This window comes from Podarcis melisellensis, assembly GCF_964234715.1.
Source record: "Podarcis melisellensis genome assembly, chromosome: 3".
Taxonomy (NCBI): Eukaryota; Metazoa; Chordata; class Lepidosauria; order Squamata; family Lacertidae; genus Podarcis; species Podarcis melisellensis.
In genome coordinates this window covers 48,854,136-48,873,821 of record NC_138530.1, presented here as the reverse complement: position 1 = coordinate 48,873,821, position 19,686 = coordinate 48,854,136, and the positions used below count along the sequence as shown (strand labels likewise).

At 40.3% G+C, this 19,686-nt stretch overlaps 1 protein-coding gene across 4 annotated transcripts in view; it reads right to left on the bottom strand.

The window, feature by feature from the left end:
* Positions 1-5,096: 5,096 nt before the first annotated feature.
* The window catches only part of WDR27 (WD repeat domain 27), a 62,334-nt gene continuing 47,744 nt past the window's right edge, over positions 5,097-19,686 (bottom strand). For all 4 annotated transcript variants that reach the window (XR_014167183.1, XM_081906832.1, XM_081906830.1 and 1 more), the window contains one exon: positions 5,097-5,646. Coding sequence is in view for 3 of the 4 variants with exons in the window: in XM_081906832.1 (XP_081762958.1) it covers positions 5,587-5,646 (60 nt within the window). In the remaining variant the exon portion in view is untranslated. The remainder of the gene's footprint in view (positions 5,647-19,686) is intronic.

The window sequence follows — 19,686 nt, the reverse complement described above, 5'->3', positions numbered from 1 at the left end:
TACAGTTGACTGCATGTATCTTGTGCAAATTCAGCTTTTAAGTGCTTAACCAATCATTTATTTTAAGGGGGGCGGGAGAAGAGGGAAGTCAGAGGGGGTGGGAGAGCAGGGAAACACCTGGCCCCTTTGCAAAGTTAAGTTTGCTTGGAAATAGAGTGGATAATTAGTAGGAGGGCTGGATTACCCTTGTATTAATACAAGCCTGGGTTGAACTTCAAAGGAGTCTGGGTTACACTTGTATTAGGGGTACATTTTCTGAAGTGAAGAAGCTTGATTTCTGAGCTATTCCAATTCACTCTGAGTATTTGCCTTTATAGAACTCTGTGTGGGAACAAAACCAGATTTAGTTAGCTCTGCCTGTCACTGGCTTAGGCTCTGCCAGTCATTTGTTCTGGCTCCACCTGCAGTTGGTATCCTTGCATTCCATGCTAATGGTCCCAATGAGCAGCAACTTCCACTGAATGATGAGAAACTGAATGATGAGGAAAATGCCAATCCAAGCTACTATGGTCCTTAAGCAACTTTCAACATGGTGTATTTAAAAAAAACAACCAAGAAGAACTTTGTACTGCCTTTTGTCCTTAGAACTAGACCTCTACTACTTATTTGATGTCTGACTTGGGCAGGCTGTCTTTAAAAGAGACAGGTATGCCACTGTCACATATATCTCGGTCATAAATTGAAATGATGATTTTCAATCAGGATCAGACCTTAGCAAAGGAAAATTCCAGTGGTGGAAGTCAAATGTTTGAACACTGCAGCTAGAGCCATACCACCAGTGGCCCTGAATAAGTATAGGAAAGGAAGGAGACATGAAACAAATTATTAGTGCAACATGCAAATCAACTCAAGCTTTCCTCGGAAAACATTTCATTACAGAACCACAGTGACAACTGCGAAGCTACCATATTTAAGAAACAAGCCTTCCCAGGAGCCAGAAAAATAAGTTGCTGTCAGTTAATTGCCAGTTATTCAATAAATTGTTGATTCATGATAGACATAGTACTTTCCATTGAGTTTTATTTGTCCTTATTATCAAATAGATACACAAGGTTAGGCAATGCACAATATCTGGAAAAGGCAATTGTGCATCATACAGTATTTCTAGTAGTGTCCAGTATGGTGGAGGAGAAGAGCTGCAGTTGGTAGGAGTGCTGGAATGGGCTGTCTCCTTGCTGATGCTCTGCCCCATCTCAGCCCCATCCAGGCAAGTATAGCAACACTGGTCTCAGAAGTGCAGCTCGGCAGCTCTGCCCACTATATTGGATACTACTGAATATTTCACAGGCAGACATAGGCACTTGCTTCTAACACCGTTATATTCAAAGGAAGAAACAGGGTTTAAGCTGCACTCAGGATGGGTGAACCTATCAATTATTTTTTCTTCAGCTTTCACTTTTCCAAGCTTAAATCCAGTTTACCAAATTTCTGCAACAGTTTGTGATTTTTTTTGTATTAAAATGTCATCACAAAAAAATTGTCAGCATTTTAGTGCATATGGCTCCTAATATTTAATTTTATTAGACAAAATAGTCTAATATACACATTTTACAAGTGATTGCCCCTAATGTATTTTGTATGTTGCTTTCATTTATATATTTGTTTCTGTACATGCTATCCCTAATATGCACTTTTTTCCTACATTTTCTTTTTGCTGGAGGACTGCATCATAAAACTTGAAGAAATGAGTTCTGAAGGATACCTGCGTTTTGATTTGTGTTTCAGTTTGGAAAGTGTAAATTGGCTGAAGCAAATTTCTTCCCCATGGGTAATCTCCCTCCCCTCCCTCACCAGTATTAACTATTATCTACTCCATCTACCTTTTGCTGTATTAATTTACTTTGAAACAGCATGACCTGAACTGTTCTAAAACCATGTAGTTTGTGCTTTTGGTTGTAGTTATAATGAAAAAAGTTAAATGTGTACTTAACGCAAATTTCAATTTTCTGGGTTCTAGGACATGCCAATGTTCAGCATTGGGAAACAGAAAGTCATTCATCTTCAGCAATACTAGCAGGAAAAGCTCCCTTTCTTTTTCCAGGACCTGATCTGTCTAGATACAGCAGCAAATGACTGGATGGTTGCTTGTTTTTACTTGAGCTTAGCAGCATTTCCACACACTCTCAAAAAAAGGAAAGCCACCAGTGGAGCAGGATTGTCTCTTTGCTTCCCCCATTTTAGCCAGAAACTGAGTATGGGAACTCCTTGCCATTTCCTGAAGCTAGGGAACACCTCCCCACTTTAGACAATGCACCAATCTCTCTCCCATCTTACAGGGACCAGAGCAGCCATATTGCACAAAAAAGATTCACTGATGAACTTCAAGGTGGCATTAAAAGTAACGATTTACAGCTGGTTCACTGTCAGCAGCAATCACATATAGAGTGTAGTGGCACACAAGCTAAATTTTCCTTCTTATTATATTTTATATGTTCATACATGTATATCCCAACATTCCTATTAATTATCCAAGAAAGCATTAAAAACATAAATCGATAAATCATCAAGTCATAAAACATTTCTTTATAAAAACAACCACCATACAGCAAAAAATTTGGAATACAATCAATGGGTGTAAAACTCAACTAAAGAAAAGGCAGCCAGGAAATTTATTATTTGGCATCTGGTGGAAAGTAGCATAGGCACAACACCTCTTTCCACAATTAGAGTGCCACAACCAAAAAAGGTCCTGTCTTTGGTCACCACCTGTCTAAATCTCTGATGGCAGGGGAATATGGAGCAGGGTCTCTCATGAAGGGCACCAAAATGAGTGGGTTCACATTTTTATTTGAATCCCACACTGAGATCTTCAGGGTGGTCTGCGATTAAATATAAAAAATGTAACAACTGAAAAGGAACAAAATCGACAGCAACAGATGAATTATGGGTAGACCAAAACCTGTCAACAACCCTCCCTATAAGAGACGATAAATTTTTTCAGACACCCTGGCTCTACTCATAGCTATTGTGAAGCTGTAGGAAATGTGGAGAGAAGACTCTCTGGGATGAGCCAACGGTTCGTGCAATCAATATGGGCTGGATCCAAGGTTTGCTTTCTCCAGAACAGCACAGGAAGTAGCAGTTGGCAGAGGAAAGAAGAAATTGGTAAAAATCACCTCTCCCATCCTTTCCACTGACAGAAGCATCCTGAGTGGAACTCTTCTCAGAGGATACTACCACCTGCGAAAACAAACTCTGGATCCAACCTGTGTAGTCTATATCCACAATTGCTATTCCACTTTAAAGGGAAAAGGGCCACAATCGTGCATTTGGCTGAATGTCAATTCACACCAGATTGCCCTTATGTGATCAGCAAGCATAAGAAAGGTTCATATTGTCCACAGAGGAAGTTCCAAAGCCAAAAATTCACCTTTAAGTGAACTAAAACTTCCCTTCTCAGCAGAATTCAAAGACATGTGGGCATTTTTAATGTAACACTGAATAAGCCTAGTATAGCAGACCAATAATATGACTGGAAACTGCTCTTTCAACAAAGATAGGCTTATGAAATGCCACAAATTATCTGAAGCACAGAACCAGATGTTTGACTTTGATTGGTGTACATAAAGGGTCAGAATCATTAGATTGTGTGATTCAGAATGAGTCACTATTACACAGCTCCTCAGAGCTTCAGCTACTTGTTTTACATTATCAGTAATATGCTTTTATAACTCTCTTGAGAAAAACCAGCTCTGTCTACCCTGTATCTGCATTGCTTTGCTGAGCTACTATAGACTATTGATTTGTCTCAAAACAGTGAAGCCTGCCACCTGACAAGTGTTCCCAGCTGTAAGAGCAACAGCTGACGGATACCAATCCTAGAGTGAACATCTGATGATAAGAACTTCATTACAAATCATTCTGACAGTTTCCTGGATGTAAAAAAATGTAGCAACCAAATGTTCCTTTGGTTATTATGCAATGGTTCAAACACTGGTATGCAATAACTGTCTTGTTATTTTGTCAGGATGTGTTTATCTGCCCCATAGTCGCTGATATCAATAGAAACTTTAGGAACCAAGTTTACTACCCTTACTTTCCAGGACAATCAGCATGATTGGCACGGCCGAAATACCAGCCACCCAGAGCGGCTGGGGCAACCCAGTCAGATGGGCTGGGTATAATAATGCCATCTAGCTCCCCACTGTTGTCACTGGGATCTTCAGTTTTGCTACACATTTGGGCTCTTGAACCTTCCCCAAACTAGCCACACAACTTTCAGCATTTAACCACTATTTCATCCTCTGACAACCCTTCTGAAGAATTTGTGCACACACCTACCCATTTGCCCCACAACTAGAAGGCAAATAATATAGAATTAAGCATAATTTTAAAATGGTTTGCACCAATGGAATTATAACATCTAGATAAAAATCCATCCTGTTGGATTACTGCACCATCCCTAGTGTGTATATAACACATACACTCATAGTAAACTGCTCTGGGTAAATGGGGCCTGAAGTGGGGTCAAAGGAACTTGCAAAGAATGCAGAAACCATGGATTCAATTCTACCAAAAAGAAATACTTTTCCAAGTTACTTTTATTTCAGTGGGATAGTTAAGCACAGTCATAGTATTGGCCCAGTGAATTAAAGATGGATTGAACAAGATGACTTTTAGATGGGTTGGACTTCTTACTGGTACTGACTTTCTTATTAGAACTGGGTTTTCTTTTGGGAAATAGTTCTAAGAATGACATTTATTTCATTGAATCTACTCTGAGTATGACTTAGTCAGACCCAACTCAGTGTGCACAGCTTTTTAAAGATTATCCTCAAAATGCTCTTCAAAATTAGATTAAAGAATTCATGTAAAAGTTGAATATACCACAGTGACATATTTAGCAACCTATTGCGAAATAGTGCAAACCACATTTTCCGTACTAGTTCTTAAGGAGCCAGAAATCCAGTGTGATTTGTCTTCCAGAGTCTTTATACATGACAAGGAGAAAAGGACCGCATAACATTTAGTCTTGAAAGATGTTTGGTATCATATCCACTGGTGTCTGAACTATAGTAAACCTTTGCTTGTATGTCTCAGTAATGCTCAGAACCTCATATTTCCCCTCACGTTGAATCAACAGGCAAGGACACAAATGACTAGAATATCACTTTATTATTGGGCATAAGGGTTTAGCCAATAATGGTACAAAGGTTTATTTGCTAAATGTCTGGTTGTGGAGATAACTATTGAAATCCCAACAAATTACAACAAAAAGTGTATATATGCTGCTGGACACCAGCTTTCTTAAATCTTACTTGATATTTCCAGACAAATTGCACTAGGATAGCTAGAGCTATTAATAATGGGAAACAACCCAACATAATATTATACATCTGTAGCACTTCCAAAGTTGCAGTCCAAGGTAACCTGAATGTGATAATGCTCTGCAAGGAAAGTGGCAGAAAGGACTCTGTACCCTTATACAAAATGTTTTTCCAGCAGAGTAGACCTTGGAGCAAATCCCAGGGCAGACATAATCTGGAAGCCTATATTTGAAACAGAAAAATGCTGTAACTTGCCCAGTAACCAAATATCTCCTTTCTGTCGGGGAGCCTTATTCTTAAAGAAGCAGAGCCAAGGAAGTCAAGGCTGACAATCCGGTAGGAACAATTGCAGTTTGCCATCCAGGGTGGCTGTGGTGAGCTGTAATTCAAAACAGAAAACACATGATTGGCATAGAATGCTTTGTGTTGAATAATGGTTGACCAAAGGCCTAGCTACCTTATTAAATCTCATTATAAAAATTTAAAAGGCGTCTGGAATTTACTTTTCATGTATTATGTCCATGTTTGCTTGGGAAGTCTACTTTTATTTAGAATTCATTTTAGTTGGTTCCTGTGGTGTAAATGCCAATTATTACTACCAAGATAAAGAACTGTGATGAATTAGAAATCCTGTAATGCTCTTCTGCTTGCAGAACAGCTTTTGAGCCAACAAAGTGAACACTACTGTAAGAGAACAGGAGGTTATTTTCTCCTATTTCTGCTTCCCCTGCAGCCCTCCACTCCATCTCCCCATGGTATTTAGGTGGTTTCTGACATATAAATGAACCAAATGTTATGCTATATGTGGAGATTGGTTGGGGGTTGTTGATGCTGCTGCTGTTTGCCATATAAGTACTTATAAGCTGAGAACCTTCAAAATGGAAATAACAGAAAATCAATTTTAAAAGCCTGAAAAAGGTTTTTTATTGCTAGCAATTATAAAAGAATAAGAAAAACAGTACAATGAAGCAATGACTGCTCCCTGCTTAAAACAGGGGGCGCCCTTTGTGTGGACGCGCGCAGCCCTAGATCTGGAGCGGCCCCATCAGCATAGGCTTGGCTTTGCCTTCCCTCAGGTGGGATACCTGGAGGTCTCCGCCTACCTCAGTCAGTTGTCCAATCCCACCTGGGGGAAGCGTTGCCAAGGAGACCAGGCCAGGTAGGGGAGGGATTACCTGCCTACACAACAGAGGGAGGATCTTACCTGGGAATCCTTACTTGGCTCCAGAGCTTCTCCCACCCTAACCACCCTCAGTTAATGTCTTCTTTTGCAGGTTAACTTTTCTTCATAGGTTTTGCAAGTTAACTTATCTTCACAGGTATGCGGGCGCTGCTACGTTAAGGTCGCTGTTAAAGGGCTGGAAAGGAATTTCCCTGCATTGGCAGGTTTCGCCTTTCCCGTAGCAAAACGTCACAACTTTAGCGGTATCAGGCCTTGGGCGGAATCCTTTAGTCCATTTTCCTCTTTGCAGCGGCGATACTAGGGTTCCCCGTTAAAGGGGTTTCTGATGGGAGGCTTTGACCGTACGCCGAGAGGTCATCATTGCTCTCCCCTGCGGCGGCGGCGGCGGCGTAACGGGGTCGGCTATCTCTGCTTGAACATATGTTCTCCAGAGCCGGCCCATCCCCCCCCACACATTGGATAACCCTGAAGCTCCCTAGGTCCTCGGCTGGGGACTGGGGAGGGAGAACGCCCAATGCCTGAGCCAAGGTCTACCCACATTTGAAATTTAATAAAGTTGTGGCCAATTTAACCCCATAGCACGTTGTCTTGAGTCATTATTCCACATGACGGGGGGACTGCTCGGGATCTGGGGACTCTGCCTGTCCACGCAAATTCCAAATATGTCTTTGGAACAATTAATTGGCTTGCACTTGCATGGATCATGAAAGTTACTAAAAAGCCAATTCTAATTCTTTGGTATTTTTCACTCCATACACTGGCAGCTGTTATACAAAGGGTTGAGAAAATGAGTCTGAGTACATTTTGAATTAATTCACATTTCAGTTCAAATATTCTGGTAAAAAAAAAGAAGGAAAAGGATAACATTTACTTCTACATGTCTGTGACTGTTTTCTAGAATTAATGGCAGTAGCAACATCAAGTGGGGAAAAAATTAAGTATTTTTCATTGTCCCATGAGGCTAATGAAAAGCAGAACACAAGGAGCAATGGGAGTATTGACCCCATGGAGTGATGGGTAAATAAACAGTTGTGATGCAATCTGCTTGTGCTGATGTAGCCCTCCCTGCCCCCAACACACCTGCAGGTCATTTTAAGCAGCCAAACTTGGGCAAGCCCCAGGGTTATCTGGCATTCCACATGGCACTGTATTACACAATATTTGTAAAGGCTAATGCTGTTGAGCAGAGCAGTTGTGCAAGCTCCTAGCCCGGAAATGCAACTTATTCTGTCTCACAGCTGAACATAAGCCTGGCCAGAAGTTGGAATCCTGTGCCAGTGGCATCCTGTTCTTTTTCAAATCAGCACAGGCTCAGGAGCTGCTGAAGCTGCTCCAACCATCACATCAGTTGTTGCACAGATGTTGAGTTCTCAGTTGTTTCTGATTTTATCTGTTCACAGTCAATGGGTGCGTATTTTGCAATGAGTTTTTCTTATTAACGCTTTTCATAAAACAATAAAATAGCTGCAGCAAAAAGTCACCGGGTGCATATTAACGGCATGGGGTTTGTGGACCACAACTGAAAGCGCCTGCTTCTATTGCAGCTTCTGAGACCCGACAAAGAAAGCATGAGTCCTATTTGCGGCTGTTAGACAGTGGTGAACCTTTTACAAAGTCTCATGGTCTGAATGATGCATCTTAAATTACAGAATGTGCAGTATCACTTATAATACTTTCATTTTAAACTCCATCTTTGCACAGGGCACATAATGACAAAGTTTTGAAATTTACTTCAGGAAAAAGTGCATTGTTTCTCATATTTCTGGGTGTGTGTGTGTTGTTGTTTTTTTAAAAAAAAACTTATGAAGGCTTGTATCTCACCCATCAGTTATAGTAACGGCCATTATAGCTCCATGATATTCATTATGGTATAGTGCCCTCTGCTGAAAATCCAAACATAAAGGAAATGCATACAAACAGAGTTGCAAAAAGGGAGTGGCAGAGTGGTGCATCAAGGTTTTTATTTAACTCACTTTCCTTTATCTCTCCTTTCTACCCTACAACTACATTGAAGAATACTATTGTTTTGTTCAGCTACTCTCTGCCCAAACAAGTAGCCCGAGAGATGAATGGACTTTTAATATATATCTGTATTATTGCTTCTTACATCACAATGCTCACCCCTGCTAGTGTTGATAACACTACTTCCAACTCACCAGTCCAGAAATTCTCATGCTAGCTTCATGTCAACTTCTTTGACAACTGCATTTTACTACTGCTGTTTACATCACATGAAGCAGCAGCACACTGCATAATTGCTGTTTGGGTGGAAGTGACTTCCTCCTGCAGAACTACTTAGGCCCTGCTCCATCTTAAGATGTTACAGTGGATCTGTGGGAAGGGAGGTTACACTCAACTTTCTATCCACTGAATGGGAATATTAATGATGCTCATATTTGTTTTGGAGCAGGGATGCTTTGTTTCAATGTGCACCTGCACAGATCCAGATGTAAACAATACTGTTCTCTGCATTCCTTGAAGGGCTGAGGGCTGAACAGCAGCTTGCCCTACTGGAGATGGTAGAGGAAAGAGGGAACAAGGCATAAACAAGCAGAGGGAGGAGCAAGATGGTTGCCATCTGATTTTATTCTGCTCCAAATTTGATTTTAAGATGTATTTTAATTGATTGTTTGATTTATGTTTTTAATGTATCATACTTTGATGTTAGCCACCCTGAGCTCGGGCCTGGCCAGGGAGGGCAGGGTATAAATAAATTATTATTATTATTATTATTATTATTATTATTATTATTATTATTATTATTATTATTTACAGTGGGGAGTGGAGGATTAGCATTGGTAGGTGATATGTGGAACATTGCTTGTGAAGGAGACGACTGAAAATATCTGATAGCTGGCTGCATCATCCCCACAACTATCTAATAACCATTTCAGCTCCATTATGGAATGGTGTTCTGTGAGTAATTGCTCTGTTAAGAGTTTTGGTTAATGCTTCATTTCCTTTTGATGTTTCTCAAGGTTCCTGCTTTCTTTATGCTATATATTATTTCCTTTGGTTCATTTATTTCTTTTTGTTTAAAGAATCACTTTCATGCATAGCAGATTATATTCAGTTGCATTTAAGGCAAATCCAATAAAATATGGTGGTAGTAAAAGGTAATTTGGGCTATGGAAATTGTGTGTGTTTAAAGTTATAAGGTAGCTGAGGGTGTGCGAGTGTTCTTGCTGCAAATTGTGCAGTATTCTAGGAAGTCAGAGACCCCGGAAGGTGTTGCCTGTACAGTGGTACCTCAGGTTAAGAACTTAATTCGTTCCAGAGGTCTGTTCTTAACCTGAAACTGTTCTTAACCTGAAGCACCACTTTAGCTAATGGGACCTCCTGCTGCTGCTGGGCCACCAGAGCATGATTTCTGTTCTCATCCTGAAGCAAAGTCTTAACCCGAGGTACTATTTCTGGGTTAGCGGAGTCTGTAACCTGAAGCGTATGTAACCTGAAGTGTCTGTAACCCGAGGTACCACTGTATAGTGCATGAGAGATGGTTATTTTCTTGAAAGGAAAAAGTATCTCCTTTTAACTTTTTTTTTTTAAAAAAATTCAACTCTCAGAGACTCTACAGGAAACCTGATCCAAAGATTCTGCATTATGCCTAGAGAATGTAGAAAACTCTGTTCAGATATGTATGCTACCTGATGTCTCTTGGAAATTATGAATATTGCCTGGAGAATGCATAAAATGCCGTCAAGATATTGTGGGCCAGATTCAACTAAATAGTTGCGCTAGAAGGAGAAACACAACAAGTTCCATCAACACAACAGGGCTTTCCTTTCTCTCCCCTTGCATCTCCCAAATTGACTTGGGGGGGGGGGGGGTGGTGAGAGAACCCACAAAACACAAAACAGCATGGGGGGGACTGCTATATCTGGCAAGCAGAAATGCTTGTGCTGACAGAATGATCACCTTAGTGCAGAGGTTTTCAACCTTTTAAAGTCCACAGCTCCCTGTGGGGCTCAGGAGCCCAGCTATATCACTCTTTGCCTGCAGAGTTGACAGGCTCTCACCCTTTTTCGAACACCCTCCCTTGTGGAGTGTTCCCTCAGCCTCCTCTCCCCTCTCCATGGGAGTCCTCTGGGCACCCCTGGTCTCTGAGCTGCCCCCTCCCTGCTCCAGAGAGAGATGCCTCCTCACACTGCCCCACAGAGGCCTGGCAGGTCTGTCCATTCCCAACAGCAAGGGTTGGCGGACTGGCTGGCTGAATTCCCATGCCTGCTTACTTGCTTACTTTGAAGCTGCCTTAGCTCTTGGCAACCAGCACCCCCTGGCCAGCCCCAGAGGCACCGTTTGCCTGGGGGCTTGTAGCTGGGGCTGCTGCAACAAACAGCTAAGGAGGCAGAGACACAAGAGGGCATCAGAGCAGGGAGGGAAGGAAAGAGGGACAGAGACCAGTATTGCCTGCAACACCCCTGACTATCATTTAAAGAGCCCCATGGTGAAAACCACTGCCTTAGTGCGACACTGAATGCCACCCTGGTATTCTCCAGAATCGGTGGAGATGATACATATTGCCTGGGGAGTGTACAACTCCCCCAAGCCTCTTGGAAAGCATTGGCTGGGAAATGTGCATAATTCCCTCTTTGCAGACAGATTATGTATACGTTCGCCATGATGCATGGCAAATGCACCCAATGGCTGGTTGTTATGCTCATTTGTTATTCAGCTCACTTTACCCTGACATATACATGCACAAGCATACAGTATCTGCAAATTGAGAGTATGTATCTGACAAAGGTGTCCCCAGCTATAATAAATTTGTTAGGTTTTAAAGGTGCCTTGGGACTTCTTGGCAACTTTTGCTACAGTAGTTTAATACAGCTCCCCATTCAGAATAAGCAGTGACTCGAGTCTCAAGATAAATTTACTTAAGAAAGTTAATGTTTCTCACCTGCTTTTTACCCCTGCAGACATCTGTGCCTCCCATAAAAAGCTTCCAACATAAAAAGGTTTGGGAGGGGAAATGTGGGATGGAGACTCCTGTGGTAAGGGGCTAACTGGACATCCCTCACTGTTCAGGAGGGCCTCCAATTCTCTAGAGAGATTTGCAGGGGGGCACAGATGACTGCAAGCAGGGGGCAGGAAACTCTCCATGGAGTTTCTTAAGATAACTTACATTAGCACCTAACACTGCAAGTCTAACCATGCCTACCCTTAAGTCCTAATGAATTTGATGGGCTTGGTTCCTGATAAGTGGACTGATTGCAGCCTAAGCCATTTCCTATCACAATATTGTTCTCATCGCCATAACCAATCGCCATCTCCCAGCTAGCATAAATTAGGCTCCAGAGGACATTGTGGTTAATGCAGTCATCATAATTTGCTTGCTATGCTATCTTCTGTTACGATCAGTAAGCTTCTTGTGTGGTATATGCATTCATATAAGTGTAGCCTAACAGACATCTTGAGGTATGTAAATTACTTCAGGTATTTTGCCCACTCTAATTTTTTCTCACCACAGAAATTTGCCTTCCTCTGTACTACGCAATAATTGTGATTCTCCCGTTCTGACTTGTGGTGCAAACAGTTTAAAAATATGTAATGGAAACAATGAAAATGTATAATGGTTTGCCACTCACATTTGTAATAGCCATTTGTGAGTCTATAACATGTATTCAAAATTCACATGGCTGAAAGAGTGTGGACTCAAATTAAGGTGTGTTTTTTTAAAAAAAGATGAGCTTAAAAGAACTCTAATATGTCTTCTCTTTTGGTAAGAGAGCACTGCTGTCTCACGCTGTTAATATGACATCATTCTCAACCTGATATTATCTCCCAAGTAATGGGAAAAACTGAGGAAAAATATTTCTAGGAAGGGGAGGCTACAGAGATGATATATAATTTCAAACTTTCACAAATACTGTCCCTTGATAGCCTTTGCCTGGATACCAGATGAAACCTAGATAAATGGTGAACTCCTTGAGATCCAACTTTTGTGTCATTCTAAAATTGTTATGACTTAATTGCTTAAACAGTAAGGACTTTTGTGATTCTATGTAATTCCAGAAGTATGGTTATATTACTTGGGGCTACTACACAAATCACATTCTGAGGCAGTTTTCATTTAGAAAGAATGTGGCAAATCAGGATCAGACCTTAGCAAAACTTTGAGACAGTTCCATCAGACAGAGGTATTCTTGCTGAATAGAAACATTTTTATGATCAGACATCAGACTACTTCTCTGGACACTTTTTGCAAATCCTAGTGATACTTAGCGGTTGCCTTTTAGCGGCATCTATTAAAGCTGAAACTTTCTTCAATGTATGATGACAGACATTTGGATTTTGAAACTGCCGCTTGCTGAAAATATAGATTGAAAAGTGCATATTGAGATAGAGTAAGATTGGTACAGCAAACCACAATAATCTGCACTAATGTGAAGAAAATAAGTTTCTATGCTTTTGCTCAAGACTTACATAAGCTCGAGAAAATGCTGTCATTCTAGGAAAGCATAATTCTGCTGAAAAGCAGGGTGAAATGGTGGTTAGACCAAAATACCGGGCCTCTTGCTCCTGAAGCTTGATCTGACCTGGATTTTCAAATGAACTTGCTATTTTATGCCCTTATCTGCCTATCTGTAAAATGGGGATAGAATCTTGAAAGGATGGAGAAATAGGCACCAAATGGATGTACTCTATGTGTGCACACTGTTGGAAATAAATGTGCTGGGCCAGCATAAAGACTGAAATTATAACTGCTTGCTTCTCAAAAAAGCCAGCTCATCTATTTTTGTTATGATAATATCGAAGAAAAATATTAAAGATGGCATTTCCATCTAAGAATGAGTGATAGCCATTGTTAGTATATGGTAAACTATATTTCTTTCAGCATGAAAAATACAACAAATATTGTAATTTGAGTAAAACGCAAATATATTTTGAGTGATTACTCATTTCAAAGCAAGAATTATTAATCAACTAAAATCCTTTGAGCTATTTGACAACAAGCTAAGATTCACATATGACTAAAATATTACAGAGCACTTGACAGTTTGAGGATGGATAATGTTAGAACAGCACCCCTAAATTGTCAAGCAAAATGTGCTCCTGTAAACCACTAAGAATGACTTCATATATTAGCCAAGGAAGACACAGAGCCTGTTATAAGCAGCACTAGCATTTTTGCTGCCTAACAAAAATAAATGAACACTGTCAATGAAAGCAGTGTCATCTCTAGCAGTCAAGCAACAAAAACGGAATTTTGCTATGCTTCCAAAGTAATCAAAATGATTCAGTGCCATGCTAAGCAAACAACTAAAAAAATGCATAATGTCCTTAATATAGCTTGCTGTATGTTTTCAGATTTTAAGGTCTCAAATAACTTACACCCAGCAGCAGATGGGGACAAATATATATGGTTTTATATGGCTAAACTTTGTCACTTATATAAAAATAGGTGGATATCCTAAATACATAGTTGCTTAACAGGCATTCAAGGAGCCATAGGACGCAGTGGATCTTCCCCTCTGTTCATAGAGGGGGAGGTCCACCACTGGAGGCCTCCTTGATTCGACCACAGAAACATCTACAGCCATCCCTCTTCTAATGTCAGATGTATAAGGGAGGAAAAAGAGGCATGCCAGGGGATTGAGGGAGACTTTAGATCTTCAAAATCCAAAGCTCCCTTGTGCCATTGGCACACCCGCAAAATAGCAAAAATCTATCTACCAGTCATGGATATGGAGTAGTGAATTTCCCTCCCATAGGACTCAATGGCAGGAAAATTTGGAAATCAAAAGAGAGATTACTGTAAATAGCCAGGTAAGATCTGCCCCCACCCATGATTTTGCTTTAGCCCATGTAAACCTGGCAGAGTTTGGATATGGTGATTCCTCTGCCTTGGACTCTCCCCTTCCCTTACAGTAGGATTGATCTATCCTGAAATTTGCCTTCCCATAAAAATATTTCTGTGGTAATTACCTAGTATGGTAAAGAAAGGTAAAGGACTCCTAGATGGTTAAGTCCAGTCAAATTTGACTATGGAGTGTGGCGCTCAACTTCGCTTTCAGGCCGAGGGAGCCGGTGTTTGTCCACAGACAGCTTTCTGGGTCATGTGGCTAGCAGGACTAAACTGCTTCTGGCTCAACGGGACAACCTGATGGAAGCCAGAGCACAAGGAAACACCATTTGCCTTTCTGTCTCAGTGCTAACTATTTATCTACTTGCGTTGGTGTGCTTTTATGATTACCTAATGCTGAGGTGTGAAGGGATGGGAGGGAGGGAGAGAGAGAAATTCAAGGAAAGTGTTTTTGCCTCTGAAAACAACCGAACTAGTGGAGGTGGAAAGAGAAGCATGTTAGTAACTGCTTTTCCCATCCCAAACCAACCTAGATGGCTTTAAAAGAGGATTATAAAAATTCACAGAGGAGGAGAGGACTATAGGTGGCTACTGGCCAGGAGGGCTGCGTTCCACTGTCAGAGACAGGAGGCAGGCTCTGAATGCCAGTTGCTAGGAATCACAGATCAGGAGAATGCTGTTGTACCCAAGAAGATTAATCTGGACAAGATGAGAAGCTAATGGTAGGTGGTACAATTTCTCTAGGGCATGGTGGTTCCACAATTCTGGATGGAGTCACTAAGTTGTCTTAAAATAATTTATTTTTGTTTCACTGGATCTGCTACACTCACCTGGGGTTCTTACTGGAAAAAATGGCTTAGAGATTAAGTGAATGAACAAATAACTATGCTACATATGTTTCTGCAGTTTATATTTCTAATGTGTGAGTTCACATAGATGTTACTGCTGCTGGACATATATTCTTAGATGTTTCTGTCTGCCTCATTGTGCCCACATCATAAAAAATCATGTTATTACTGAGCCATCCACCTTCCTTAAAGGAAAATATTTTGCAAATCATGGCAGAGTCAGCAGCCAAACTATCATCATATACAGCCCACAAAAATATTGAATTTATGAGGAAAGGGTACTGTTCCAGGAAGAAAAAACAAACTATGTTTAGCAGTGGTGAGCTATAATTATTCCAAACTGCCTTTTGTATAATAGATGCCTTGGAACTGTATATACGACTCTTAGCATCTATCAACTGCAGTTGTGTGAAAAAGTCTCAATTAGTACAGCTTCAGGTTGTGAAGAAGACTTAAAACTTTTCAGCCAGCCAATGAAATCCTCGATCCTTCTCTTTCCCAAGTGACAAACTTGCTGGGAGACACAGAATGAACCTATTAGAACAGTCAACATCTCTGTGTGTGGCCCCAGTTCTGTTAATGAGGAGACCATTTCCCGTAGGGTTTCAGGATTAATTTGGCAACTGAAACTCCTTTGGTCCTACTAATGAACCATCTTAGCCAACAGGTAATTTGGAGAAAATGTCATAACATAAAGGTTTTGCAACCCCAAGAAGCTTATCTTTTAGGAAACTACACAGCTGATGCCTAGATATAGGTGCAAAGGGCACTCTTGGCTGTGACTGTCAAGGACTGGTATCCAAAACCCAGGGTCCAGATATTCAGGGTCTGTCACCAGCCCTGCAAGGGACACTGCCAGCACTCTTTCTGCCCAACCATCTTGGGTCAGGAGGCTCCCAGACCTTTACTGGACACCCTCTGATTCTAAAGGAGCAAGAGAGAGAAAACACAGCTCTCTGCTCCCTGAGCATCAGAGTCACCAAATTACTCAAAAGCAAGTGACTAATACTGGATTTAGTATCAAGGTTTCAGTCAGACATTAATTTTAAATGAGGTGGACTTATTAGAAAAGAAGGCAGCATAAAATGAAACCAAAATACCCAACAGAAGTACAGCTAGAAAGTCTGATTAACTAAGTAGCTGGGAATTATAAACTGGAACAGGGCTTTCCAAACTTGGGTCTCCAGCCGTTTTTGGACAGCAATTCCCATCACCCATGACCACTGGTTCTGCTAGCTAGGGATGATGGGGGTTGTAGTCCAAAAACAGTGTAAGTCCCAAGTTTGGGAAACCCTGAACTAGACTAAAAGAATAAAGCTAACATTCTAATTCTAGACATATGATATATGTATAAGTCTACCAATTATAATCCATTGCACTTTAATTACAAATGATGCATGCTAAACAAGCCTATTGAAGTTTATGTAAGTCCTGGTAAGTCAGTGAGGAAAAGCCAAGCACGTCTGCCAGACCAGCAGTTTTCTTCACTGAAGAGAGTATCATATTCTGCAGTATAAACAAAAAGTTTTGATGTTGAGTCATTATTCACAAACGTTAGGCCAAATATTCATATATAAAACGAGCCTAGATCTAAGAGTTTCTGAAAGTTCACAATTAAATAGGAGAAAAACCAAGAAAGGCTGCAATCCTATATACACTTACTCAGAAGTATGTCCCATTTAACACAGTAGGATTTACTTCTAAGTAGAAGTAATTGCATACAATTGTGCTGCAAATTGCCTGAATTGCTGCAGTACACTGGCATGAGTGAATGACCCTTTAGCAACACAATGTGACCAACATAATTGTTCACTGACAGATAAATACAAATAAAATGACTCCAAGGCAAGAATCTGTGCATACGACACATAACTAGACATAACTAGACATTCATAAATTGCAAGTCAGCACCAGGTCTTTGTAGGAAGTTGTAATATCTACTTGAATTCATACTTGCCTGTGGCAACACCCTAACGGTTTGTTTTCTTTTCAACACAACATTTATCATTTTCCCTTCAATTTCCTTGTCTCAAATGCAACAATAACAAAGTTGCCAACTGAAGCCAGTTCGTTAGCGGCTGTTTCTGATTCTGTGCTTTATTTCAGGATACTTACATTTCCCATTGGGGCATAATCTACTGCAGGCATAGGCAAACTCGGCCCTCCAGATGTTTTGGGACTATAACCCCTACCATCCCTAGCTAACAGGACCAGGGGTCAGGGATGATGGGAGTTGTAGTCCCAAAACATCTGGAGGGCTGAGTTTGCCTATGCCTGATCTACTGTGTTTTGATAATGGCATACTCTAAATCACTCCATGTTGACAACACATTCTGCTGATTGTATGCCTTTCATGGGATTTACATTTCAAACACCTCACTGAGGTCTTTTTATGTTCCTCTGTTTTCCTCAATGACGAGCAAACATGCTTGAAGTTTTTCCAAGTTTAAGGGGGAGGATCAAATCCATTGTGCATCACTGCCTGTCCTCTCAAAACTCTGTCCCATACAATTCTTTTGGTAACTCCATCATGTGGTCCTCTACCATGGGAAGATTTACTTAAGTTCCAGGATTTGTAAATGATTAAGTCACTGTGGAATACCTGTTCTTAAAGTGGTATCAGTCCATAGAATAATGGGTCTAATTTCAATGCCATGTTTTGCATTGGAAGAATTTCAGTGAAAGAGAAATGCTCAGTTGCATCAAGGACAGCATACATCTGTACCTGCACTTCTTCATCAGTGACTTGCCTATAATAAATCACAGCAGTGTAAATTATTACAGAAGTTCCTTGTTCTGCAGTCCAATGAGCCTGCATTGCTTCGTTCTAATACTTTATGTAATAATTCTCTGCAAAGTCAGTTTGCAGAATCAGTTCACTTTGCCACAAATTTTTCCTTTTGGCTCTGAAGCTCTTTTGCTTGTCTACATATATTGCATGCATGCTTCAATATTTTTCTCGTTTGACTAAACAGCATTTGTTCTATTTCACTCCAGGTAACAGACTGCAGCTCCAATTTATCTTCATTCCACTGATTTACCAGAATCTTCTATTCAATATTGCATAGTTTATCCAAGTTGCAACTTTGGAATCTCTGCATCCTATAGTCTGTTGAGTTTTTATCACACACAATCAATTCAATCGGTTCTTTAATTTTCTTTGTTCTGTCTTCAAATTTGCGTGCTGCCAAAAGAAGACTTCAGTTCTCACAATAAACACAGTAGAAAACTTGATGATCCTTACTAGAGATTAACTCAACCACCTCTGGAGGTAGTTCACAAACTTCTCAAATCCCAAAGGTGTTTTGGGATGCTCATTACTATATACGTCATGTTCTTCTTTTAACCTGTATACTGGGAGTTGTTTATGTACTTTCTCCTTTCCCCCGTTTTTCTGTTTTTCATAGTTTTATTCTTTTTCCTGACAGCTGGCAAGATACATTATCCCTTCTGCAGAAACACTGTACAGTGTCAGTAGTTTCCACAGCCCCCATCTTTCTGCTAGAAGCTCCAATATCACTCTTCTTTTCAGAAGCATTTTCTCTTCTAATTAGTTCTCTTACTACAAGTTGTTTTTTGTGGCCTGGGGGGATGAGCTAAACACGTTTTATGACTTTACAAAAGGTTTGGTGTGAAGCAAATGACACTTCACTAAGGTTTGTTTGTTTGTAAAAAAAATAAGTTGCACATTTTGGTGCTATGTTTGTCAAAAGAACTGTTACATGTAAAAAAAAAATGTTAGCCAACATCTCAACAGTTTTTTTTAATGATAACAAATTCGAAAAAGTTAAAATGTTCAGATTTTTATTTTCGTTTGTTGAAGGGGCAGGGAGCATGTGTTTTTTGTGACCTATGTAACATGCTGAATCAAAGTAGGTTTTGTTGTCTTAAGCATGTCTGATTTTGTTCCTAACGTTAAAAAAAATTCTCCATGTGCCAAAGGAAAAAGCAAAACTGTCAACTCAATAAAAGATCATTAATCTATTGTCTATTTTCTTGAAGAGGTCTTAAACTAAACATGGGGGGGTAAATAACTTTTGAAACACATGTATGTCTGGTGTTTCTTGTTATTTTATTCATGCGTAAAATGCCATTTTGAACAATGGTTGCCATATCATGAAACTCTGGGGAATTATATATGAATATGAAAAATGAGTCTGTAGGTTGCCATTTTCATGGAATTATGCAGCAGTGAAAATGATCCCAATAGAAAATGAAGGTTTTCAGCACAGAATGTCATATCAAAGCCAGCAACTTGTCTTATAGGTCCAGGACTTGAGGATCACTCAAATGCTAGATAAACCTCAATTCTGCAAGTTTATGCTTTTCTTTCTCTTTCTCCCTTTCTTTCTTTCTTTCTTTCTTTCTTTCTTTCTTTCTTTCTTTCTTTCTTTCTTTTGTTTGAAGGAAAGGTGGAAGGAATAGCACGCAAGGCTATATCTACAACACCTTTTGAGGATTGGCCCAAGATTGGTTGCAATTTTTAAAGACTTTTTTCACACTACATCTCTACTTCAAGTATCATAACAGTGTTCACTGGGCCACACTGTAGCACAATGAACATTCACAACAAAAATTCAG